The sequence below is a fragment of the Carassius carassius genome, chromosome 4 (assembly GCF_963082965.1).
Source record: "Carassius carassius chromosome 4, fCarCar2.1, whole genome shotgun sequence".
Taxonomy (NCBI): domain Eukaryota; kingdom Metazoa; phylum Chordata; class Actinopteri; order Cypriniformes; family Cyprinidae; genus Carassius; species Carassius carassius.
Window position 1 is genome coordinate 16686263 of NC_081758.1, and position 26125 is coordinate 16712387.

General features: G+C 42.8%; 1 protein-coding gene across 1 annotated transcript in view; it reads right to left on the reverse strand.

Annotated features, from left to right (window-relative positions):
• Positions 1-1441: 1441 nt before the first annotated feature.
• LOC132138334 (SET-binding protein-like) overlaps positions 1442-26125 on the reverse strand; it is an 80461-nt gene continuing 55777 nt past the window's right edge. The window contains exons 3-4 of the mRNA XM_059547667.1: positions 7326-10605; positions 1442-3278 (exon numbers count right to left, since the gene is read on the reverse strand). Of these exons, the coding sequence (XP_059403650.1) occupies positions 2797-3278; positions 7326-10605 (3762 nt within the window). The 3' untranslated portion in view covers positions 1442-2796. The remainder of the gene's footprint in view (positions 3279-7325; positions 10606-26125) is intronic.

Here is a 26125-nt window from a genome sequence, read left to right on the forward strand (position 1 = left end):
AACACCATGTGTCTGAATTTAGAGTTTCTGTTCTGTCCTCGTTAGAAATATTACTTTTGATTAACACTTCACTTGCATTATAACTTCATCAAGAGCGATACAAACTAAAATATGACACTACATCTGAGTGGATGACATTCTCTCGGTGACCTCGGTAATATTTACTCGACACTAATTGTCATTTAGAAGCAGGAACATAAAAAAATACACTTAACTTCACAAGGCACCACTTATCAGCTGGTGGAGAAAATATATCTGGCATTTTAAAACCATAGAAGCCGAGCAAATTTGAGCTGCCAGGCCTTGTTACCAAAGCCATGTTTACCTAACTTCTTATAATCATGTTTCAGAAAACTGCTACGTTGTACATTTTGTGTTAAAACATAGCTGTCTGTGCTTAAAGCACTAATAAAAAGTCAACATTTTTGGCAATGTTCGCAGGTGTTTAGTGGAACCAGCGCAAATGGACACATCCTACACAAGGTCCAGTACAACTGGCTGAGGCAAATAGCTGCCGGCATATATTATTTTTTATTTAGCTTTAACGCACTGCAGGTTTTCACAAGGACAGAATGGTGTATGGCATGTTTTAGCCACTATATGTGTCCTACTTTGGACAACTGTGAGAGCAACATATTGACATGACTCTTAGGCATGATTCACACAGCTAATACAGCAACCTACAGACGGTAGACTATTTACAGGGGGACAACTTGTTGAATTGAAGATCTGATTAAGGCTGCACTGCTTAGAGGCTGATTTTGCTCCCATAGACAATGACTAGAATTGCAAAAAGAAATGATAGTCAGATTCATTTGAACGGTTCAGGCTTCAAATGTCAGTAAGACCACTTCATTTAACAGAAAGCTTACAAAAGAGTCGATGCCAAAGAGTTATGCGTCAGTGGATTCACAGCAATAACCTGATGCATAGTAAATAAGCATGTATTGGTTTGGTTAGAGAGATATTTTGAATGTCTTCAGGTGTATAGATGTGCTGTCTGCTCACTGAACTGTATGCATTTAAATATACGTATATAGTCAAAATGAAGCCTATATTATACTGTAGCGAGACCGGTGAAGGTGTACCGAGATGATGAACACGGTTGAACACATCATGAAGAAGGTTCTATCTGCATTCCGAGTAGTTTTGAGATATTGAGCTTCAAAGTTTTTGTGTTCCATTCGACTGTGTATAGAACCTTATTGTTTTTTAAATAAAAAGTCCCATAATGTACACAACATTAAAAAAAATCTATCATATAATGTAAATACGTTGACACAGAATGAGAATAAGTGAATAACTCAACTTTGACAAAAATGTCAGATAGAACCTTATAATTCCAAGGGGACGACATTACAACCAGGGCAGCAAACTATTTTGTACATTCTAGACTGATATCTTATCATTATGTATGTGTTCCAGTACCTGAACATGTTATGGATTTATAGACAAACATAAGGCACATATATGGAAAAACCAAGAAATCATTAACAAATGGAAAGCTATTCAAATTCGGGCCACATTCAAATCTATCCTGATTCCAAATCGCTTGTATCACTGTAACTCGAGTCTAAAACAGGACATGTATTTGATTAGTTTGTGATGTCCCATGTTCAGGACGTTCACCCAAATAGTCTTCAGTGTACATTCCGTTTTGTTTTTGTTTTTTTCTCCAAACGACGAATAAGCACACCATTCATAGTAATACACACAAGCAGCTAAACTGAAACCAATCTATTCTATGATACACGACTACACTGAAACTTTGGTCATATGGATATGTAATACTGACAGGTATATAGACATACTATTATTGTTTAGTTAACAAGAGCAGGCACATTCTCAAAGAGACTCTGGAGAAGGCGACTCGAATAACGAAAATACCATCCAGATGCGAATTTAAAGCGAAAAAAAAGCAACAACTATGAAACTGTCAAGCCCACTCTAACTTGTTCTACAAAAAAAAAGAGGAAAGAAATAAGTGCTCTGTTGGTTTTAAATGCAACCGTAGCATTTTTCATTGAGCCTATAGTGAACTACTGGCATGTGTTTTGATGTCCTCTGTCTCAACAAGCCTTCGATCTGCAATGTTTCCACTTCGTAAAGATTACATGACTAAATATGTTTTGTTTTTCCATTTGAACAAGCTTTTTTCTTCTTTTTGGTTAAAAACAGGAAAAAAAAACATTTCAAACTCTATATGGTTTTTGATTTAATATGCTGACATTATAGGTAGATCTAAAATACTTTGAATTTGAAATGTTAGTAGAATATGTTGCTATGTACAGTGAAAGATAGCCATCAAAAGGATTTCATCCAAAAGTATTGCCATTAGTTCATGCCTGAAACACACCTGAGCGCAGGCAAGTTTATGTAAGCATGTGTTAGCAGTGAGTTACCGGTGACCTGTTGTTCGAAATCAACCTTTGCCAGAAGACCTGTGCTTTGTGCTTGAGTGAAACGAAAAAGAGAAAGAAAAAAAGTGCACAGTACTGTCATTGAAGTTCATTTACATGTGCTGGTACATGACGGCTACAGCCATAGTTTCAAAGTCTTCATGGTTATGGGCTTTGGGAGAGTAAAAGTTCACTTTGTCTCCTTGAGACCAATAAAAAATTTTTGGACAGAATCATACAAACCAAAAGCTGAGTTTTTTTTAGACCACAACCATGATCCAAGTTCTCAGCGAATGCCCATTAAAATGTGTCAGTAGAATTCAGATAAAAACTAATCGAAAAAACGATACAAAGACCCAAGCACAAGGCTAACTCACAGTGCACTGTCATGACTTCTCTATTGTGAGGTGAGAGTAGCTTCTTCTCTCTTGTGCCCTCTTCCTTTGCGGTTTGGGTGCTCGATTTGGAGCTCCGGCTGAACTTTGTGCCAGTTGGTTTGGGATCTGGCCATGTGTACCACTGACTCAATGGCATCTGTGATGGAGTCATGATTGGAGAACTCAAGGTGAGCAGGAACCAGACCAGTGTGAAGGTTCTTCTTCCCTGGAAGATCCATACACTTTTCTAGAACTGGCATCTGACCCAGCAATCCCTCCTCAAAAGAAAGCGGCTGCTTCCTAGGCCTCCCTCTGCGTCTCTTCACCATGTTATTCCCTGTCTTGGCTTGCCTCTGAAGCCTCTTCACTTTCAGAATCTTGTTGACGTGATCCAGGTTCTTCTTGGTGGTGAGGATCTTGGAGAAGGTACACATTTTTTGCACGTCACACTGGATCTCCTCCACTTCTTTGCACTTGTGCCTCCTCTTGTGGGAACTGGGATCTGGCGAAGAAAGGACAAAATAAATAAATGAGAAAGACAAGCTAACGCTTATTTGGAACCAGTTCTGTTTTGAAAAACCATATGTGACCATGGACCACAAAACCGAAATTGAGATTTATACATCATCTGAAAGCTGAATAAATAAGCTATCAATTGATGTATGGTTTGTTAGGATTTGACAACATCTGGCAGAGATACAACTATTTGAAAATCTGGAATCGGAGGGTGCAAAAAAATAAAAATAAATAAATATTGCGAAAATTGCCTTAAAAGTTGTCTAAATTAAGTTCTTAGCAATGCATACTACTAATTAAAAAATAAGTTTTAATATTTTAAACGAAGTGGCTTTTGCTACAAATATACCCCAGCGACTTAAGACTGGTTTTGTGGTCCAGGGTCACATATTAGAACTGAATGACTGAAGGTTTGATTTCATTAACGGTTTTCACTTCTGGAACAACAAAATAAAATATGCAAGTTTCCTGCACTTCTTATTCAATCACACAGCAACATTGCTAATACCGCACAAAATATACAGCACATTTGCCACTCGCAAATAAATGGCTCTAATGAATGACTATTTAAAGAATCAAACACCTAGATCTTAAAAAAAAACAAAAAAAAAAAAAAAAACGAATTACCCGTTAGATTTTATTCGGTAATTGATTGGTTGTTCATTTGACAGTGTGTCGTTAAGTACATAATTTTGTACGTTTTTGTCAGCACTGATTTTTTTTTATTTTTTATTAATGAATGAATGAAATATGTTACCACATTTTTTTGTGTATATTCTTCAATATATAGTTAAGGACAGTTATTGGACTTAAAAATATTATAAATATTAAAAGATATTTAGTAAGCCATGAAAAGTCCTTTGCGAGAAATTTATAAAATTAATTCTTATACCGTAATTATCTCATCATTTGGCAACAGAATTGCATTTCTTTGTTCCAAATATTTAGTCCCTAAAAGTACTAAAAGAATCATTAATGGAATCAGAACTGAAATAATGAAATTATTTATTTCTACAATGAGACACTGATTGTGAAAAATGTGCTAAGCCAGTCTGGTAAACATTTGGCAAGTCGTTTGTTAGAATATAATTGATTCGCACATCATCTCACTAGCTGAAGCGGTGATATTTCTAAAGTAAACTCAAGACCCCAGAGTGAGTCATGACGTAAGCAGCCAGACTGAAAGATACAAACTTTCTTCTGTGCTTAATGATGTGACAATCCAATGTGTCAACACTATAATTTGTATTAGCTGGTGTATAAATATTCTTGTATATACAGATCTGATAGCAATTGATACAGCCAAGCTTGTTGAGTCATGCAGTTTATCATTATCGGCTGTCAGTCTATCAGAGGGAGGCATTAATAAGTGAGTACATGAAAAATGCCCCATAAGGGGAGAAGATTGTGAAGCAACAGCTCACTTAACACTTGACATGTGGATAACTGCATCCATGCACATAATAAGGAAATATCAGGAACCTCCCACTTATCACTCTATTAGTAAATATAGTCAGCGTTCACATTCACAATGAATAGATGCGTCTGTAAATGTGAGTAATAAACTATGAGGCCTCAAATACATTTGTGATTAATTTACTGCCTCTACACTTCACGTTGGAGCTTTGGAAGGAAGCCCAGACCAGAGGAAATGCTGGGTTTCTGGCAGCCTTGTTTGAAATGAGTTCAGACAGCCTAAAGCTGCCTAAAATGTGTGTTCCACATCTAAGATCTCTCCTGCACTCTTTTCATATCTCTGGAGAGGTCTCTTTTTCTCTTTTCTTGTTGATTGCCACTCCATCTGGTAGGTTTCCATGAAAACAAACAAGAGCTGTAATTGTGAAAGATGTTTGAGATCAGCGGCGTTCTATGCATTTCCAGGTCTTAAGAGTGCACCTGTGCAAACCCAAAAACAGGATATGCTCCATAATAATTAAGAATCCATCCTCAAATCACTCATTTAGCATTTAAGTGCATTAAATCAATCAGCAACCACACTTCCTAAACAATGCATTTCTATATTGATCAATTTTAACAATTAATATCATTAAAGGGCTATTTTGGCTATTTTGGATGCAAGGTATAAAAAAAAAAAAAAAAAAAAAAAAAAGTGCATGGGTCACTATAGCCAGCTGTGCATGGGCTCCTCCAGCCCATTTGGTTTCAATAAAGTAAAATGTGTGCCTGACTAAACATGAGCCCTTCCCTCTCTGACCTCAGTTTATCACTGGGAAACTTGCAGAGACTTCCCAAGTGCCAACAAATCATTGGACAGACGTTCATTTTCAAAGGGAGTGTCACAACTCATTTATTCCCTGAAACCTCTACCTGCATCCTGTGCACAATGTTTTCAATAGCAGCAAGGCAGCAATTTATGGACTTGCCTTACCGCTGTCCCCACAGCTCTGCTCTACACAGTAGTGGAGGCCTACTTCCTGTTGCCATGGCAACCGAATTCCACAGTTCAAAGGTAAGCGATTTACAAAAAATAAATAAATAAAAATACAGTGGTATAAGATCACATTTTTTTTGTTCCTGCAAATTCTCTAATCGACTGTTAAACAAGCTGCTCATTTAATACACAAAATCCTTGTTAAGCAAATGTGGGTGCAGACCCAATTAAAAAATGGCATTAGTAATAGTTTTAATAGTGGTTTTCTCGCTTGCTGGAGTTTAAGTAGGAGCACAACTTGTATGCAGTGTAAAGAAAGATGAAACGCTATACCAGTACGATCAAAGGCAAATACTTTGTGTAATTCCTGTGCTAGCAAATGACTGGCATTACGTTTTACATTAAAGCCTGCCTTACTTAAAGAAGGTTAAGAGAGTCAACCTGTACATTGAGAGCCCCATCAGAATTTCAATCCATACCATATGTGCTCACTGATGTATGATGAATTACTTTCAAGAGCCTGTCAAATGGTGATATTTCTAATTAAGACATTTATTTCGCATTTTACATCACCTTATTCTTTGTGAAATGTACCCATGAGAACCCACACATAATTAATTGTTAAAATTAAATGTATCAAGTAATATATTACACACACTCGTGTTCTATACACTTGTCTGTCTGTCCATCCATCCATCTATCTTTCATTGGGACATAATAAAGTTAGGCAACAAGATATAATGCTTTTATGGAAAAACATCTGCTCCAAACTAGACACACCCATCACAATGATTAATAGCCTTATTATAAAAAAGGTGCTGTCGTCATGCCATGAATCCGTAACAAATAGAACTAATTAATTGTAAATGAGATGTGACCTTAAATGCAAATTTGAGCATATAAAAACCCAATTTTGCTGCAATTTATTGCAGGCTAGCTATAATGCCAATGGCAAAAAATGTGTCTGCCATAAAAAAGCAATTCTGTCAAAACATGCTTATCTAAATCCGTTCTTTGAAATCAACACAGATGTACACTTAGGTGGGATAAATGTCATATTTCTCTGTTTAAGTACAACAAACTAGCTCTTTGAAGCACTGAGTTAATTCATGGAGGTGGGTGGTAGCAGGCAGAATTGTGAGTCATCCTCATAGTTCCCCTAGGGGAGTGAAAATGTAATCTAACTGTGCCTAGGGCTTGCAATTCCCCTTCAGTGGAGTAGACTGGATTCATTAAACCTCTGGCTTCTCTCCAGCTCTTTTAACAAGAGGCAAGGTTTTTTATTGCATGTCTGTGGAATATAAATCAAAATGTGTGAATAATATATCTCTAAGAAAAAAACATTGGCAGGCAGGGGCGAAAAGGGAGGAAAGAGAAATTTGTGAATTATAGTTGTCTCCATCCATGCATTACACTTTGCTTGCCAGATGTACTGAGAACAGAATACAAAGTGTTCAGAAAGCACATTTGTTTCTCTACATTTTGTATTTAATAGCAGAACATAATTTAATTTGTATCCAACTACTCACTGCTTGGTAAACCAAAATAATGTTAATTTATGACAAAAAATAAGTGAATCAATATCTTGTATGGATCTTGCATTAGTCTGAATGCATTTCATGGAGACATGTATATTTTTACCTGATACAGCTGTGTTGGAGCACTGGTACATCTGCTCAGCCCTCTCTTCTCTGCCTCCTTGGAAAGTCGCCATGCTTCCTTCTCTGAATGCTGCAAAGTCCTCCAAGCTATGCCTCCTGATGTGAATGCTAGAATCATCATCCCCTAAGTGCTGCCCCTTGAATGAGTCCAGCGACTGGTCCTGGCTGACTCGCAGGTGCTCGTGTGGTTGTCTGGTGCAGATGTTCAGGAAGTTGTTCAGTGTCTCTCCTCGAGTGCGTTTACAAAGCTGAGAGTCAGATAAGGACAATGATGAAAGCGTGTCTACTTCAAAGTAGTTCCTTGAAGTTTCTGGCAAAGCATCTGTGACTTGCTTGCCTCTTTGCTTGTCCTTCAGTTTGGACAGAGAGTTCTTGTCAAGTCTCTCGTTCAAGAGGTTGAGGAAGGCAGGACTCTGGGTTCCACTGAAGAGCCCTCCGAGGTCCTCCCTCTGTGGGATGTACTGATCCTCTTTATGTTTGTACTTGTGCTTGCGTTTGTGGAGACAGACATTTCCCAAACAGCTGCTTGAAGGGTGATGGGAGTCATTCATTCTAGATGAAGGCATCTCATGTGGCATATTCTTCGCTCTATGTCTGCTAGGAGCAGCGAGACTAGAGGACGTACCAGGGTGGAACTTTGGTGGAGGGACTGATGGCCTCATGAGTGGAGAGGCTGAAGGTCCAAGTGCATGAGATAAGTACAAGGGTGAAGGGTACTGACCATAATAGCCCATGTTTACCATACTTGTGGCAAGAGGCATGGATGTGTAAGGCATCGCGTAGGGTGCATAGTAATTGCCACCAGGCACTGGGCAGCCAAACCCTTGAATGAAAGGCATCTTTGATATTGGCTCGTTTGACTTGGCTGGCCGACCACGCCTCCTCTTTGACTTATCAGAGCTCCTGCGAAGATAGTGCACAGGGTCGTAGGGATAGTATGGCATAGGATAGTATTGGTCAAAGTTAAGACGGAAGATGCTGGGATAGGAATTCTCATGGTAGAACTTGTAGCTGCGGTGGGAGATTCGGAACAACTGGAATTTGCTAACCAGCTCCTCTAGGTCAGCCATAAACTGCAGGTCATCCCGGCTCTGGAGCGCCTTGCGTTTCCTCCGATGTTTCTGCTTCTTCAGGCTCTCTTGAGCAAAGAAATTTTCCACAGCGACTCCAGTCATATGCTTCTGGAAGTGCCCCCTCACTGCTTTGCTTTTTGCCTCTAAAACAGCGGTCTCAGCGGCATCAAAACTGCAAAGATCAAATGAGTATCTTCGGCGACATGCCGGGCCTTTCTCGGTCTGGTCTGATGTGCTGTTGTTGTCGGTGCCAATTCCACTATCGCTAGGGATTGTCTCTTCACTGTGGGACTCGCTAACTGGAGATAGGGTGACTTCTTTGACAGAAGCCACTTCGGACAGGTGGGATGGTGAGTTGGCCATTAGTCTTGGGGGAGACAGCTTCCAGTTACTACTAAGCAAGCCCTTATATGTTTTTGTGGGCAATGCACTGATAGGCTGTAGATTTGGCATTGTCTTTAGGTCATGCTGGCTGGTATCCATGGGGCCAGGGTGAGACGTCCCACCTGCTGCAGAGGGAGAAGAAAGGGAAGGCATGACCCTGGGAGAAGGCATTCCGGTTGTGGATGACATATTAGAAGGCACTAGTGGGTTCTCAAATGGACTAGATATAGGCAACGAGTGCTTATCACTGGCTTTGTGCTCATTTTGCTGGGTATGAAGATTAATTCTGGGCTTCCTTCCCCGCTTTTTGCCTATGTAAATAGTCCCACGCTTGCTGACATTGATTTGCTTGCCAAAACGGGCCTCGATTGTCGATGCCACAGTCGACATGGCATTTGAAACTGGAACACTGGACTTCAAGGCAAGATTGCCAGGACTAGAAGTGGTCAAAAGTTCATTCAAAATGTTTTGCATCTTGACCAGTTTCATTTTCTTAGGTGCCCTCTTTTTAAGGACACCTTCCTGACCTGATTTCTTGAGTTTTAATTGCTGTGCCGGAGGGGATTTGTTGAAGGCCAACTGCACCAATTTCGACAAGTTATGCTTCTTTCTCCTTTTTAAAGTGCTGGATGAATCTTGGGCTATAGGGCTAACAGGGCTTGTTGCAGTTCCCTCGTGAATCGTCTCCACAGTAAGTAACGGCTGTTTTTTGGGCCGGCCACGTTTCTTCTTTACTGGAGTAATGACTGTCAAACTGTTTGTGTTTGTGTAGAGTGGGCTGGATGGGGTAATAGGGAAGGCAGAGGGTGGCTCTTCGATGGACAGAGACTGATTCAAGTCTTTATGAAGAGAGGATTTCTGGGATTTTAAATAAGACCACCTTTCCTTGACCTTTGATTGCCTGCCCTCTGTTTGCTTGTCGGCATCAATCACTGATCTTTGTCTCCCAGCTGGTGTTTTCCTTGGTCTATTTTGAAACATCTCGACATCATCATTTAATGTCTCAGCACGTTCTTCTTCAATCTCCTGTAACTTTACACCAAATTGTTTTGGTGCACTGAATTCTATTTTCTTTGTCATTTTAGGTTTTGTGCTACCTTTGTGTGTTTTATCAATCTTCTCAGCTTGCTGTGTGGTTTGTGCATCAGATAAGTTGTTATCGTCACCTACTTTTTTGTTTCTTCGCTTTTTACTCTTAGATTCATCTGCATGATGAGTGCCACAACTTGATGTTGTCTTATTATCATCATCCAGCTTACTGCTTGACTTTTCAGACTCCTCTTTTTCAAATTCACTTTTATCAGTGTTGTATGGTTGTTTCTCCTTAGCATTATCTTGGTTTTCAGTATTTCTGTCCATCTTTTTATCCCACTGAAGGCCTAAATTATGCGTGGTAGAAGCCTTCATTGGGTCTTTTCTTCCATATTTACGTTTGATGTTCCCAAAAACTTGCTCAGTGACTTCCTGCAAACCTCTGTCTTTACTAAAAGAGAACATAGTTGAGTCAGCTGGGGGGCTCATTACTGCATCAACTGGAGATAATGCTAGTGAGTCAGTGCTTGGGGAAGACATGGCATGGGTGTTGGGTTCTGACAAAGGGCTCTTGTTGGTGCACGCTGATTCTCTTTTTGATTCTGGTTCTGTCCCATCCTGTTCTTGGGACACTGCATTTTCATCAGTATCCAACAGCTTTGTCCAGTCAAGGTGGCAAATGTTTCTGCTTTTAGACTCATGCTTTGGTTTCATGTTATCCATCATCACGTTGTCAGTTTTATCCATTCGTTTATAAGGCCTCTCGTAGGTCTGAAAATTAAAGACAAAACAAAGAATTTAGAAAATGAACTAAGATTATGTCCAGCTCATATACTACGAAACATTTTAAGAGTAAACCGACACATGCTCATCATATTCTTACACTAGGTAACTTGACAGAGAAACATTCACACTCCAAATAAAAACTATAACTAGGAACCTATATGTTGTTACTGATAACAAACTACTGTTTGGCTGCCAAATTCTCAGCTTGTGGGCCACACCTACTGAAAACATATAATACTGTGCACCATTGTGCAAGACTTTTGGTTTGAGACTTGTGGTTTGTTCTGTTAGAAATAACGTATTGCAAGATCAGCACTTGATACTAGGATATGTTCTGTAAAGCCATCCTGTTTTCAAAGCCAACAGCTACAGGCGGTAATGAAGTTTAACCACAGTTTTGTTTTTCAGCAGGTCAACTTCCATTTCAGAGCTCTGCAGCTGAGGCTAAGACAGTCTATGCTGTGGTTTCAGATTAGTTTACATCTGGGGTCCCAGTGTTTTCAACAGACTCACAACAGGAAGAGACCAAAAAGACCAAATTCAAAATGTACCTTTAGAAAATACTACTGTACCTATTAATGTTACAAAATAAAATCTGTTGAGAACCACCGTACTAAGAGTATTTAAATGTTTAAAGATTAAAGAGCTTTAAAGAAAGTTGTAGAAATAAGTTGTTACTTTGGCACTCACACATTTGATTACATCAGTAGAATATAATTTAGTCTCCTGGAGTCTGGTTTGTTTGGGTCAGAGCATAGCGAATGAAAGGATTTCTTACATAAACCAAAGAAATGCATGGAAAGACAAATGTGGGAAAATAGTTTAGAAAAGTTTATGTAAGTGCTCTTGAAAGATGACATCCTGGAGTGATGAAAGATCTGTCTCCAAAAAAAAAAAAACAGTAAAAGTGAGAAGAACCGAGCTCAATTATATACCACAGAGAGAAATTAGACTTAACTGCATCTCTAGCTTGATGTAAAATTTTAGAACTTTAGGTATTATTAAACTAATGACTTAATGTTTAAAGATCTTGTAATCAAAACCAAATAGATTTTTTTACATTTTGAAGAAAAAGTGAGGCACGTCTCATTGTAAAAATTGGCACTACGATGCATGGGTGTGGGTTATTTTCAGCACAACGGTAAGCAGTTTCTAAGGTGGTCTGTTGTGCTAATACATGTTACTTAGTGCATGTGCTCTAACCTACTGAGCCTGGCAATAGGAGCGCAGACCTGGCTTGTAACATTTCCCAATCCTGTTTCTTTCTCATCACCCCTAAGTTTCCTGTTCTCCACTATTTTATGAATAATGCAAAAATGCAAAACAACAACAACAAAGATGTTCTGGCAGAAGGAGAACTTTAGTTTTGTCTTTTTAATTCATTGCTCTTATAACCAATTTGAGAACCACAGGGGCAACCTTTGATAGGTTCAATGACCACAGACAATTATTCAGTCCATTGGCAAACCTTATAATGGTGACTTGCCAACATCTCACACTATTTGGAAGCACTTTTTTGTTCCTCCTCTAATCAGCCAAGAGGAATGCATCACTTAACTTCTCACCAGCTCTTGAAAGAGCCAGGCAGGCAATATTTTTTATCTTCCATGCACAGCCCTCACCTAAGATATGCCAGCATGCTTTGGGAAGACTCGCATGCGTGCATGTTTCAGGAGTCACCCCCTCAGCCTAATCCTCTCCAATATCATTCAATCAGTAGTTTTTAATTAAAGGGAAGCAGACATTAATGAGGGATCGCTCCTCTGCCAGCCTTGTCCTTTTTATTTCCCCCATCTGTGAGAAACTGCATCACCTTTCAGATTCCAAATCCTGTAATCCTATGAGGAATTTGCGGTCTCCCCTGGCCAACAGGATACAGTCTCCGCTGTTGAATGCCACGTCTCCAGGCCACCCTTTAATTTGCCTAAATGGCATTGTAACCCCCCCCACCAGTCTCCAAAATAATATCTGAGGGATTTGGCGTAACCTCGGTACTGAGGATGTCAAAGCTTTTCTACAAACTCACTGAGAAACTCAATATCTGTCTAAGAGAGCGACAGGAAAGAGCTTTCTTAAAACACGGAACGGTCATCTTTATTGTTTGCCTGTCATATTCCATTCCTTTTACCAGAATATCTTGTTATTTGTAATGTGACATGAATGAGACATGTAAACAGAGTTCCCTTTTAAATAACAAGTGTCAAACATACAATTCAAATGAATTACAATCAGAAGAAAGGAATGAAGCTGGAGACAGTGCGCGGCAGGTTTACATTACAAATATGCCACTGCTTGGTGTAAATACACCACAGCATATTGTATCAATGTGTTGACGGTGAGTCCCTCACCAAATAATAAAAATCTCTGCGGTCATAAATGACTTATGAGCCCTCTAATGAGCACTTCCTATCTGTTGTAAACAGAGCAGAAGTTCTGGCAGGGCCAATGGGCAGTCTGGCACAGTAGGCATCAAATCCTGGCGGACAGCATTGCACTCAAAGCCCAGAACTGCAGGAGACGAGTCAGTCTCTGAACAGATAAACAGACAGGGAGGAGGCAGCTGAGATTACAGAATCCCTTGCAAGATAATAAGATAGGTTTGGCATTCTCACAGTGCCCTTGATACCCTCTTTTTCCCTTCCATTTTTTGCTAGCTCCTGTTGTTCTCTTAATTTTTTACCCCTCCATCACTGCCATGGTAATTGGCCAGCCAAAACCCTCATTGGCCTCTTGTGTGTTTGGTAACCATGGGATACTGTAAGTCAGAGCCACCGAAAATAGACAGAAACACAGCAGGCCAAACATGCAACTTTGACTGACTGATACCCGGCCAAACTCGTTCTACCCTCCACTAAATCCTGCCTGTCCTAGTGCAAGAGCTCACTTTATGCCTTTCAGACTGACAGATGAGCAGTCCACGAGTCTGATGCAGGATCAACACAGCTTGGCATGACTCTGGAAGTTCAGACACTTCCAAACGCTGACAAACGATGCAATAACACTCAAACAGCTTGTAGATGCAGAGCTGCTAATGCAATATTGTGAGGGGTCATTTCTTTCGTTCATGTCATCCCTGCAATCCCAAAAGCTTGTATGGTTCGATTAACATGACAGCAGGTCACCTTTGTTTTCTGACCAAATGGCAGTGTGATAGCCACAGGGCTAACTGGTCAAATTACAGCCTTTGTAACAGGTCTCAGTAACACTTTCTGAATTGGTTAGTGAAAGCCAGCTCTGACTTGTTAGAAGGCCCTCATGTGGAGGTGGCCTTGGGTAATGTGACACCCGGTTGAGGACAACACACCCCTAGATAGAGAGTCAAACACATGACCTGGAAAATCTAGCTCTATTTATAACACTTGAGGCAACTTTAAATCCATCCTCGGACAGTCAAAAGGTTGACCAAGTTCAATCAAGTAGGAACATCAATAGAGTGGAAATGTCTGATAATCCTAGATTTTGAAAACATGTACTTAAATGCTTGTCACAAAAAAAAAAAACAAAAAAAAAAAAAAACATTGTTATCAGGAGTGTTTTCATAAACATAAAAACATCACAATTGTAATAACAATTTTAATGAAGTCTCATGATATATCAACAAATCCAATATTATAACATAACACACTTTATACAAGCAGCCTATATCAAGTTACAGTGGCTTTTTCTTCACTATCTCCATATGGGCACATATTGCTTCCACTTGAAATATAATTTGCTGAGGCTTGAATTTGTTAAAGATATATAATAACATGCATATTACTGGGGCTTAGCCTAAGTGTAACATGAACATTAATGTCAAATAAATGTTAGTAGCATGCAATGCATTCAACTTCCATAATGATTCATATTTCCCTTAAAAAATTCCTAAAGGACACAAATGTTGATTGTCAAATATGGTCATAAAAACTTGAAGCTTGGTAGTACAGATTTATGTTTCATTAAGGTCACATTTTAAAGAAGATCCTTGTCAGATTATCATAGTTAGAGGTTTTAGTTTATGAAAAAGATTTATGAGCACAATTATACATAAGATTTATATTATATTAAACATGCTGAATTCATAAATTGCTAGAAAAATCAAAGCTCTAAATTTAAATATGTTGTGTTACAAATTTGAGGTTATCTTAAAAGATTTCTTTTTTTTTTATCAGCAGTGGTATTTGTGATTCGCAGTACAGTGTAATTTTTCTTTCTCACTTATTACAGGTGCACACACAATTTTTTAGTACAGACATACAAACCACAGTCTGACATCCATACAAACACACAATTACAGCTGCATTAATCAACCAATCCATAATAAAGCAAAAGCAGAAAACAGGAAAAATCTAGTTTTTACTTTATTTCTATACCTGAAAGCTGTTAAACCTACCTAAAAAGCACTGTTTATTTAATATGCATCATTGTTCAGTTGTATTTATGTAGGCCTGCTGAATGTTACAGTAAATGGATCCAATCCATGTTCATTAAAAATTATTCGATGATGCAGCAAAAAAAAAAAACTGCTAGTATAATTGAATGCAGGTGTTTCTGAACTTTTCTGATTTAAAACATGATCAAAATACTATCTATTTTGATGCTAAAATTTCAAATAAGAGAGGAAGTGACAAATATTGGTATTGGAATCGGCCAATAAATGTTTGTTAAAATTGGTATCACAAAAAAAAAAAAAACTCTAATGTACAGTATGTGTGTGTGTATGTGTATATATAAAATAAAAAATATATATATAAAAAAAAAAAACTGAAAAAGACTAAAAAGGTGTTTTTATACAACATACATACATATATATATATATATATATATATATATATATATATATATATTTATTAGAGCCCACAATGTCTGTGATGTCACCAGAACAGTAGTTTGAAAGTAAGTGCAAGTTATTTGATTTTGAATAAAGACTATTTATGAGTTCATAAATCATTCACACACAGTTCAGGAACATGCATTCAAAAATAAATAGGCTCAGTTAATTCATGTTGACTTTAAGGTCGCACGGTACAATTAAGATACAGTCAGGGCTATAATACATTAATTTCACTGTACATAACATTTGAAAATAAGCAAACATAAGGCTCAACTGCTGATTTACTGCTTTCTGAAAAAATATGAAACTTCAGCAACATTTAATTCAACTTCCGATGCTTCTCGTTAGCAGGTGAGGAATGGTTTACGTTTAACTTTTGGTTAACGCCAACATCATTTTTGGCTAAAATATCAGAATTAGCATGACAATTAGCTATTTGACAAAAGAACCAATTAGCAGCCATTTCAATTTCGCACTCTCTCAGTCTAATGCTTTCAGTGATTAATTAGATTGATTGGAGGAGAGGGTCAAACACAAACGAACCCTTCTCTCTCAATGGCTACACTGCAGTACTCTCTCATCTCTACCTCCGTAATCACCGCAATTGGCTTTAAGTTCCAGTCACGCTGTGTGTTTGTTGGTGTGGGGAATATTTAATTATGGGCAGTCCCACCAGGCCCTCTGAACTCATCCGCCCTGCTTGAACTGACTGATTAACAGACCATAGGCAGCAACAGCAGAGCGATCAATCTGCCGTTAACGTATAAGAGATAAAACTGCCAGCGTTGCTGGATAGATAATAAAAGAAAGTATCTCAACTACCCTCCTCCCCGAGCATGTCTATGGGTTGCCACGATAGCAACGATCTGTATTTTTCACTTGTCACAATATGTGCAAGTCCCTCCATCTTCGAAGAAGTCCCATCTGGATTATGGCTGTTCACGGGCAAAGAACGAGAGGAAAAGATGGGCTCATTCTGAGGCCCATTATGAAACGTCTACGGATATGTAAAGCTCCCTAACAATGCATCTGGCGCAAAGTAAACCACGCCTGGTTTGTAGCAGAGATGCCACATGAATACGTGAATGGATAATGAAACATTTGTGCCAGTTCAGAGGCTGAATAGGGGATAATAGGATGAAGCAGCATTCTGGTGCCATCCTTCCATGAACCAGATGCCAACAACTGAAGACACTCAGATTCTAGAAACATCTGTCATTTAATGGTTGCTTTCGAAGCCAATCCACACTTAACAGCAGTTTAAGTGATAATAAGAAGTCCACTGAGTGTTGTCCTACTGGTTTATGGCCAAGGTGTGGAGAGGGCCAGAGTCACAATGACTAATAGACTCACAATACACAGACGTTTACCAATGGATTTATTAAGTAGCAGAGTGTGCTGGCTCGAAAGTTCTGACTGCTCTATTGCGCAACGTCTTCCATCACCTGCAAAAATGTGCAGATTCACTGGTCCTACAGAAACTGTTCATTTAAATTCAAAATATTTAGAGTCAGAAATCGGTTTTTAGTCCTTTAAAAAAAATGAAGCAATATAGTGTGAGCAGGGCGTCAGTAAAATGAAGTATCATCCACCTGCATTAATGAGAGCAGTCAGCAGGGGTCATTAGCAGGAATCAGACAGCTCCGTGAATGTCTTTCCACAGTTGCATTCAGTCTGCAACTCTCCTATTCAGGGTTTATGACTAGCCTCCATATGTGGCATAAACGATGTATGTTTACTGCTAAGGTAAAGAATTGTGCTTCACAATAACAAGGCAAATTAATTACATCTAAGCTTTAATGCTCAATGGTTTATACATATGTTGATTTTTTAATTTTTAGGCTTGCTTTAGTGCGATGCATTTACTGCAAATCTGCAAAAATTTGTATTTTTTTTTTTTTTGAAGAAATGTGAGTGGTGCTTGTCTGTACAAAACACTGTCATGATGTAAGATGGTACAGCGTGGTTGTTAGTGTAATGCTAGGCAGCTGTTAGGGTATATTGGGAGACTTTTTTCACACAAGTGAAAATCACATGTCTTACAAAAGTAGCGTTCAGAAATCATTTTGGGGTCGGTAAGACTTTTTTTTTTTTTTTTTTTTTTTATGAAAGTAGTCTCTTATGTTCACCAAGACTGCATTTATTTGATGAAGTACATTAAAAACATTAATATTGTGGAATATTATTACAATTTCAAATAACGGTCTATATTTTAATATACTATATAAGATGTGATTTATTCCTATAAGCTGTGACTGAATTTCCATCAGTCACTACTCAAGTCTTCAGTGCACATGATCTTTCAGAAATGCTCAATGAACATCTCTTATTATCAATGTTGAAAACAGTTGCGCTGCTTATAACTGTGATACATTATTTTCTGTTTTTTTTTTTTTTGTTGAAGAATCCTAAGTTCAAAAGAACAACACCTATTAGGAACTGAAATCCTTTGTAAAATTATACATGTCTGTATTTAATGCATCCTTGTTGAATAAAAGTATTAACTTCAAAAATAAAAATAACCTTTAATGCATCCTTGTTGAATAAAAGTATTAACTTCAAAAATAAAAATAACCTTGTTGACCCCAAATTTATGAAATAACACAACATCTCCTCAACAAACCACGATTCATGACCGAAAACCTTCTAAACCAAAGTATGAGGTGCAGTAAGTGCACTGTTACCTTACATTTTGATGTTTGACGCACTATGTGGCATATAGCCAGAGGTCATTATGTCATCACCCCAGTGCTTTCAGGAAATCAATCAGTCTCAGACTGTTTACAATAGATCACTTCACTAAATCCCCTTATCCAGATGAAGAATTCCTCCATTTGGCATTTCTAGTGTTTGTGGAATGCACCGCAGGAATGAGAGAATGGTGCAGCGGTACAAGTTTAGGGGGAGAGTGAGGGGCAAAGGCCTGATGAAAACCATACTTGCTCACTTCTATTATTTACAACTCAAAACCTGGACTTTCACTGTAAGTGGATATTTCTCCAAATTTAAACTTGATGTTCCCTTTCGAGAGTACTCTCGTACTGCGTAAGCTAGCTAACGCTATGGGAAAAGGTCCCCTTTTCTCGAGAATATGAAGCCAAAAATTATCCTTAATTTTTAAATAATGTAAAACGCAGTGCTGCAGCACAGCAGACCTAAGCGAAGCGGCTCGCGCGCTTATTGGCTGTGCTGTGGCAACTGCAGCAACCTATGGTGAGGCGGCGAAGAGGAACGAACCAATGGGGGCGCTTCGCGCCCATTGGACGTCAGAGCGCGCCAAAATAGGCGTGGCTGGAACTATATAAGCCACCGCTTCGCCATAGGGATCAGATTTCATCTCCTTCAGCGATCTCACCTGCACTTCGATGTCTTCTCCGGAGAAGCCTCTACACGCCGTCGAAAAGCCTCTCAGCGGGATAGCACTGCAACGCAGATCTGAGGACGTCGGCTCGTGCTTCATCTCGATGCCGCCTTCAGCACTCGCTTCCTGCTGCGCCATCCGGCGTGACTATATCCTTTATAAAGCTAGTGTGTTTGCCGCTGCATCACACTTTTTTCTCCAAAATTCGAGGCGTTGTTTCAAATGCCTCGGGCCTGCGCTTCCTGCTGAGGCCCTCTGCCCAGCGAGGACCGCCACATCCTCTGTGTCTCCTGCCTGGGCCGCGAGCATGCTGAGAACGCACTCTCCAAGGGCGGCTGCCCTGAGTGCGACAACATGGCTATATCGACCCTGCGGGCTCGATTAGCTCAAACCAGCCACGATGCTCCACCCGCTCCGCCTCTTCTCTCTCAAGTGCCGCGTAAGAAACGCCGCGATCAGAGAATGCCTGAGCACACTGCTACACGCGAGCTCACGCCGGAACACTCCCCGCGTGCCTCGCCCGCTCTCTCTCCTTCGCCTGTCCTCTTCGTGGACGAGCAGCGCCAGTCTCTGCTCACCAGCGCCCCCTTCTCCTTCGGAGCGCCTGAGGCGGAAGAGGACAGACACGACAGCCTTTCTCTCGCCGCGTCCAGTAGTGAGGAATGGTCGGGCTCCATTGCGGACCCCCCCCCCCCTCTACAGCCCCCAGCTGCACCGGACAACGCGCTGATATCGACGCGGAGCTTACTCGCGTGCTTACAAGGGCTGTCAGCGACCTTCAGCTCGACTGGTCTCCTCCAGACGAGCCCGCTAAAAGCAGGCTGGACGAATGGTTCTTGCAGGGGCGCCCTTCGGCCCCTCCGCAAAGAAACGCCCCCTTCTTCCCGGAAGTTCACGATGAACTCACGAAGTCGTGGAAAGCCCCATTCTCCGCACGCTTGAAAACTTCTGTCTCGTCAGCGCTCTCCTCTGTCGACGGCGCCCGAGACCATGGTTACGAGAGCCTCCCCCCTCTCGAGGAGGCAATTGCTGCACACCTCTGCCCGCCCTCAGCCGCAGGATGGCGGTCGAAGCCTGTGCATCCATCCAAACCGTGCCGCACCACCTCAGCTCTCGCTGGCCGAGCATACACCTCCGCTGGTCAAGCTGCTTCGGCTCTACACACCATGGCTGTGCTGCAGGTTTTTCAGGCCAGACTTCTCCGTAACCTGGACGAGTCTGCCCCAGATACCTATGACTTTAAAGATCTCCGCAGCGCTACTGATCTAGCCCTGCGTGCGACAAAGACCACAGCACAAGCGATCGGCCGAAGCATGGCAAGCCTCGCTGTTTTAGAGCGACACCTCTGGCTCACGCTCACGGAGATGAAAGACGCCGACAAATCCGCCTTTCTTGACTCTCCTATCTCGCCTTCCGGCCTCTTTGGCCAGTCGGTTAAGGGTTTCGCTGAACGCTTCACTGAGGCTCAGAAGACGTCACAAGCAATGAGACACTTCCTGCCGAAACGCTCTATCTCTGCTGCGGGACGCCGTAGAAATGCGCCGCCCCCTCAGACCTCGAAGCCATCGCAGCCAGACTTACAGTCTCGCCCAGCGACCAAAACCCAGCACCGCTCTCGCTCTACGAGCCGCAAACCGCCAGAGAGACGGGGACCTCGGCCCAGGATTGTGCTGAACCCCGAGCCTCCGAAGCCCTCCTGACCTTCGTGCTGAAAAGACCGTGGTTAAGTCCCGCTGCGGCCGGACCACCACACAAGAAACCTCACATACTTCCTCCAATCCCCTCACTAAAGGCGGTTGGAGATGTCTATACTGCAGTAAACAAGCCTGTTACAATGCACGCACGCCTGCACACAAACGCTGTTTTCACGGCGACCTCAATAAAGCACAAAAATAGCTTTTTCTATGTAGGCAGTGTGCCCACTACACAGTACGCACCCCTACATGTATACACACTCCCCCAAGTGTCACAAAAACACACTCGGGTCCCCTTTCATGCCCACCTTCCCGCTCGCGCCGGAGGTGCTCTAAATGTAGCGCGCGTGCCCACTTCTCAGTGCGCAACCCTACAAATAAGCGCTGTCACCACAGTGTCCCAAGCACAGCATACTCGAGCTACTGGTCCCCTCATAACAGGCGGCCAGTGCCCGAAGCACATTCAACCCATAGCCGCACGAGCCGCTGCATGGCAGGCCATCCCCGGCAAATCAAATTGGGTTTTGAATATAATAAAATGAGGTTACTCGCTCCAGTTCGCTCGCAGACCGCCGCGCTTTCGCTCCGTGGTCGAAACGAAAGTGAAAATCGAAATGACACACGTCCTTCGCGCCAAACTGATAAACCTTCTTGCAAAAGGGGCGATAGAAACTGTCCCCCCTGCGCAGCGCGAGTCAGGCTTTTACAGCCACTACTTCCTCGTACCAAAAAAGGATGGCGGTCTCAGACCCATCCTAGATCTCAGACGTTTGAACAAAGCGCTTATGGCGCGATCGTTCAAAATGTTAACTACCAAACAAATACTCGCGCAAATTCGCCCGAGGGATTGGTTTTTCTCAGTGGATCTGAAAGACGCTTACTTTCACATTCAAATAGCACCTCATCACAGGCCATTCTTGAGATTCGCCTTCGAGGGGCAGACTTATCAGTACATGGTTCTTCCATTCGGCCTCTCCGTAGCGCCCCGTACGTTTACACGGTGCATGGATGCCGCTCTCGCACCGCTGAGAATGCGGGGAGTGCGAGTATTGAACTACCTCGACGACTGGCTAGTTTTAGCCCATTCCGAGGAACTACTGACGACACACAGATCCTGGATCCTCAGCCATTTAGAATGCCTGGGTCTCACGATCAACACTGTCAAGAGCGCTCTGTCTCCCAGCCAGAGGATTTCCTTTTTGGGGATAGACATAGACTCTGTGACGTGTACAGCGCGTCTGACGTCACAGCGCACTCTCACTATTCAGCATCTAGCCGTGTCGTTCAAAGCCGGGTCTCTTTACCCGCTCAAACGATTTCAAGAAATGCTAGGTCTGATGGCATCAGCCTCTGCGGTTCTCAAACTGGGCCTGCTGCGCATGCGCCCACTACAACGCTGGCTGAGAGACCGTGTTCCAGCGCGCGCCTGGATTTCCGGCCGCGCGCGCATCAAGGTGACCCACGGCTGCATCACAGCTCTGGCCCCTTGGAAAATAGCCAACTTGTATCAGTTAGGCGTAAGCACGGGCGCTGTCTCGAAATGGAAAGTAGTCTCGACAGATGCATCCAACCTCGGTTGGGGCGCCCTGTACGAGGGCAGGTCTGCCTCCGGCCTCTGGTCGAGCCCGGAGCGACTGTTACACATAAACTGTCTGGAGATGATAGCGGTCGAACTATCCCTGAAAGCTTTCCTCCCATTTTTAAAGAGCCACCACGTTCTGGTCAGATCAGACAGCATGTCAGTGGTGGCCTACATAAATCGCCAGGGTGGTGTCAGGTCAAAAACCTTGCACACCCTGACCGAACGTCTTCTGACATGGGCACATTACAATCTGCGCTCGCTAAAAGCAGCGCATGTACCTGGCATCCTGAACCGGGGCCCGGACATGCTTTCCAGGGCGAATGTTCCCCCTGGGGAGTGGTCTCTTCACCCACAAACGGTTCAGTTGATGTGGAGCGTCTTCGGCAGGGCAGAGGTCGACCTCTTCGCCTCAGAAGACAACGCTCATTGCCCAATATATTTTTCAAAGAGCAGGGACGCGCTGGCCCTCGATTGGCCCAGACGCCCGCTTTATGCCTTCCCACCGGTCGCGATGCTACCGCAGGTCATCGATCGGGTCAGGAAGAGCAGATGTGCTCTGCTGCTAGTAGCCCCACTCTGGACGACCCAACCTTGGTTCTCCGAGCTGATGCAGCTGTCCAGTACAGCCCCATGGCCAATACCGCTGCGGAAAGATCTCCTCACGCAGCTGAAGGGCGCGCTCTGGCATCCCCACCCCGAACTTTGGGCCCTTCATGTATGGCCCCTCAACGGGTACCCGGGAACCTCCCTGAGGGAGTGTTAAAGACCATTACGGAAGCCAGAGCGCCCTCAACCAGGCGCCTTTACACGCAGAAATGGTCAGTGTTCTCCACCTGGTGCGGGACACGGAACCTAGACCCTCACTTATGTGACGTGACGGAGATACTCTCCTTCCTACAGGAGCGTTTAGATGCGGACAGATCCCCGTCTACGCTCAAAGTGTATGTGGCAGCCATTGCAGCTTCTCATGCTCCGGTGGCCGGCCTATCACTGGGAAAAACGAACTGGTCATTCGTTTCCTTAAGGGAGCTCGTCGGATGAACCCTCCCCGACCCCCTTCAATCCCTTCCTGGGACCTGTCTACGGTCCTAGAGGCCTTAAAGGGCCCCCCTTTTGAACCGCTTCAGTCTGTCGATATGAAGCTTCTTTCGTTCAAAACCGCTTTTCTACTGGCTCTGGCCTCAGTCAAGCGAGTGGGGGATTTACATGCGCTATCTGTAAGCGCTGACTGTCTCGAGTTTGGGCCTAATGACTCCAGAGTCATTCTCAGACCAAGACACGGCTATGTCCCCAAGGTGCTCTCAACACCATTCAGAGCACAGGTCATCTCGCTGTCAGCCCTTTCCAGAAAGCAACGCGAGCTTCATCTGCCCCGTCAGGGCTCTCAAAACCTATATTGCGCGCTCCGCCTCATTCAGGAGGTCGGACCAGCTCTTCATATGCTTTGGTGGGCGCACCCGAGGTCTCGCCACCACGAAGCAGAGCCTATCGCGATGGATAGTAGACACTATCTCGCTGGCTTACAAATCTAAAGGCCTTCACTGCCCGTTCGGCATCAGAGCCCATTCCACCCGAGGTATGGCCTCGTCATGGGCGTGGTCCTGCGGGATACCACTGGATGATATCTGTGCGGCGGCAGGCTGGGCCTCTCCGTCCACATTTATTAGATTCTATAATCTGCAAGTCCCTGCCCTGCAGGCCAGGGTACTTTCTATATAGACGTGCTAAGCCTTATCACGTCCCCCCTTTTTTCGTTCCCTATATAAAGCTCACTAAGGTTGGCTGTTGGGACTGGGATTTCTCCTGCTATAAAGCCCCGGGCTCTCGCCTCGGGCTGTGACAGGTCGAAGTTCCCGAGCACGCACGGCGTTTTACATTGTGTTCCCATAGCGTAAGCTAGCTTACGCAGTACGAGAGTACTCTCGAAAGGGAACGTACTCGGTTACTAACGTAACCTCGGTTCCCTGAGATGAGGGAACGAGTACTGCGTAACCTGCCGTGCTATGTGCTCGGACTGGGTGATCGCTTCAGTCGATTTAAAACCTGATCCCTATGGCGAAGCGGTGGCTTATATAGTTCCAGCCACGCCTATTTTGGCGCCCACCTCACCATAGGTTGCTGCAGTTGCCACAGCACAGCCAATAAGCGCGCGAGCCGCTTCGCTTAGGTCTGCTGTGCTGCAGCACTGCGTTTTACATTATTTAAAAATTAAGGATAATTTTTGGCTTCATATTCTCGAGAAAAGGGGACCTTTTCCCATAGCGTAAGCTAGCTTACGCAGTACTCGTTCCCTCATCTCAGGGAACCGAGGTTACGTTAGTAACCGAGTACGTTTTCTGTTGACTGGAGTTAACCAGACTAAACACCATTAGCAAGACAGATAGTAAATCACCAGCTCTAGCCGTGCAGAAAGACAGATTAAAATGCTTAGTTTTGACAATCAGATAATCTAAATGTAAAATATTGGTAAATGAGCAGCACAATTACCAATGACCAACACTAATAAAACTACTTAAAAGGGAAATTTTCTCATTTCATGTTTCATGTATTTCAGTAAAATCAATGAAAATGCAACAAAACCTGACAAACAGTCCCATAAATGCTGTTTCCTTATCCTCAGATAGCATTAAAACATTTTCAAGTATATTTCAAGTTGATTTCGCTAGTCCACATGTGCAGTTCCAAGCGTGCATCTCTGTGAATGTTTCTATAGCAACAAAAATGGCAAATCAACAGTTGCAGTGATTAGATGACTTCACCAATTAGTGATAAGCTTTTATCTAGAGGGCGGGACTTATGATTGTGATACCCACCCATTGAATGAAATCTTAGTAGTAAACAAAATCTTTAAAATGACAGAGCATATTACACAAGTTACATTTACACGACCTCTTGATTTTAGAAACTGTAGTCTGGGTTACAAACTGAGCTCAACTAAAGAAGAGATGCCTTCAAAAAAATGTAATTGAAATAATAAACTACCAAATCTAGAGAACAAGAGATCCCTTGACATCTCTGTGTCTACACACCATGCCTCCATCTCTCTCTCTCTCTCACACACACACACACACACACACACAGACTAGTTCTTTGCAGCCCTTTATTTGGCAAAATGCCTGGTGGCTTGAGTGTTTAATTTTTTTCCTATGTATAGGTCTGGGCAGATGTCCAGAAAGGCCTCGGCACAAAGAGGCCGAGAGAGGGAGTGAAGAGCGGGAGATGTACTAAGGAGAAAGGATAGAGCAGAGACAGGAACAGGGAGACGAAGCCCCCCAAAACTCCCCTTTTCTTTCATAACTATTCCCTCCAAAAACTGCGAATGATTGATATGATCCTCACACGGCTCCCTTGGCTTTAAAAACAACCTTACACCCTCCTTTGCCCCAGTAAACCCCGGCCCTCACACCCCTTCCGTTATCCCCCCTTTTCTGCAGCGGACCACCCTACCCTGTGGGAACAGCGCTGGGGAAGAGACGTCCCCCTCCCGTTCTCCTCGGCAGACCCCCTTGGGTTCCATTGAGAGCGGAGCAGCCCTCTCTGATCTGGCCTTCTTTGTGTGACAGGCTGACAGGTCCAGAGCAAACAAACAAAATGAATACTAACACCCCTTTGTGTTCGCTTTCCAACGAGCGGCACTTAAGGATCGGGGGTGGTGGTGGTAAGTGCAGCCTCGGGAGGGAAGACAAAAGGCAGGGGGATAAGAAACTCTGGACCTTGATAGCACATAGACAAAAATACCCACCCCACCACTGCCCCCTTTCCTCAGCAAGCATAAAGAGCTCCATTTAGCTGGCCTGTGGGCCAAGGCAGCTCAAGGTGCGTCTGGCTTGATGTGTGTCACAGGCTGGACAGTGGTGGGCCAATAGCCTAAAAGTCTGTTCCCCCCACACATTCAAAGCCCTTCCATTCATGACCTCTCGAGTGGCGCGCTCTCATTCAAGGGCTGGGAAAAAGAATAAGATATGACACGGCTCAGGGCTTGCTCTGTGTGATAAGTTTATTCTGAAGCTCATCTTGACAGCTTCAGTCACCCCTCAAGCATAATCATCTCTAAA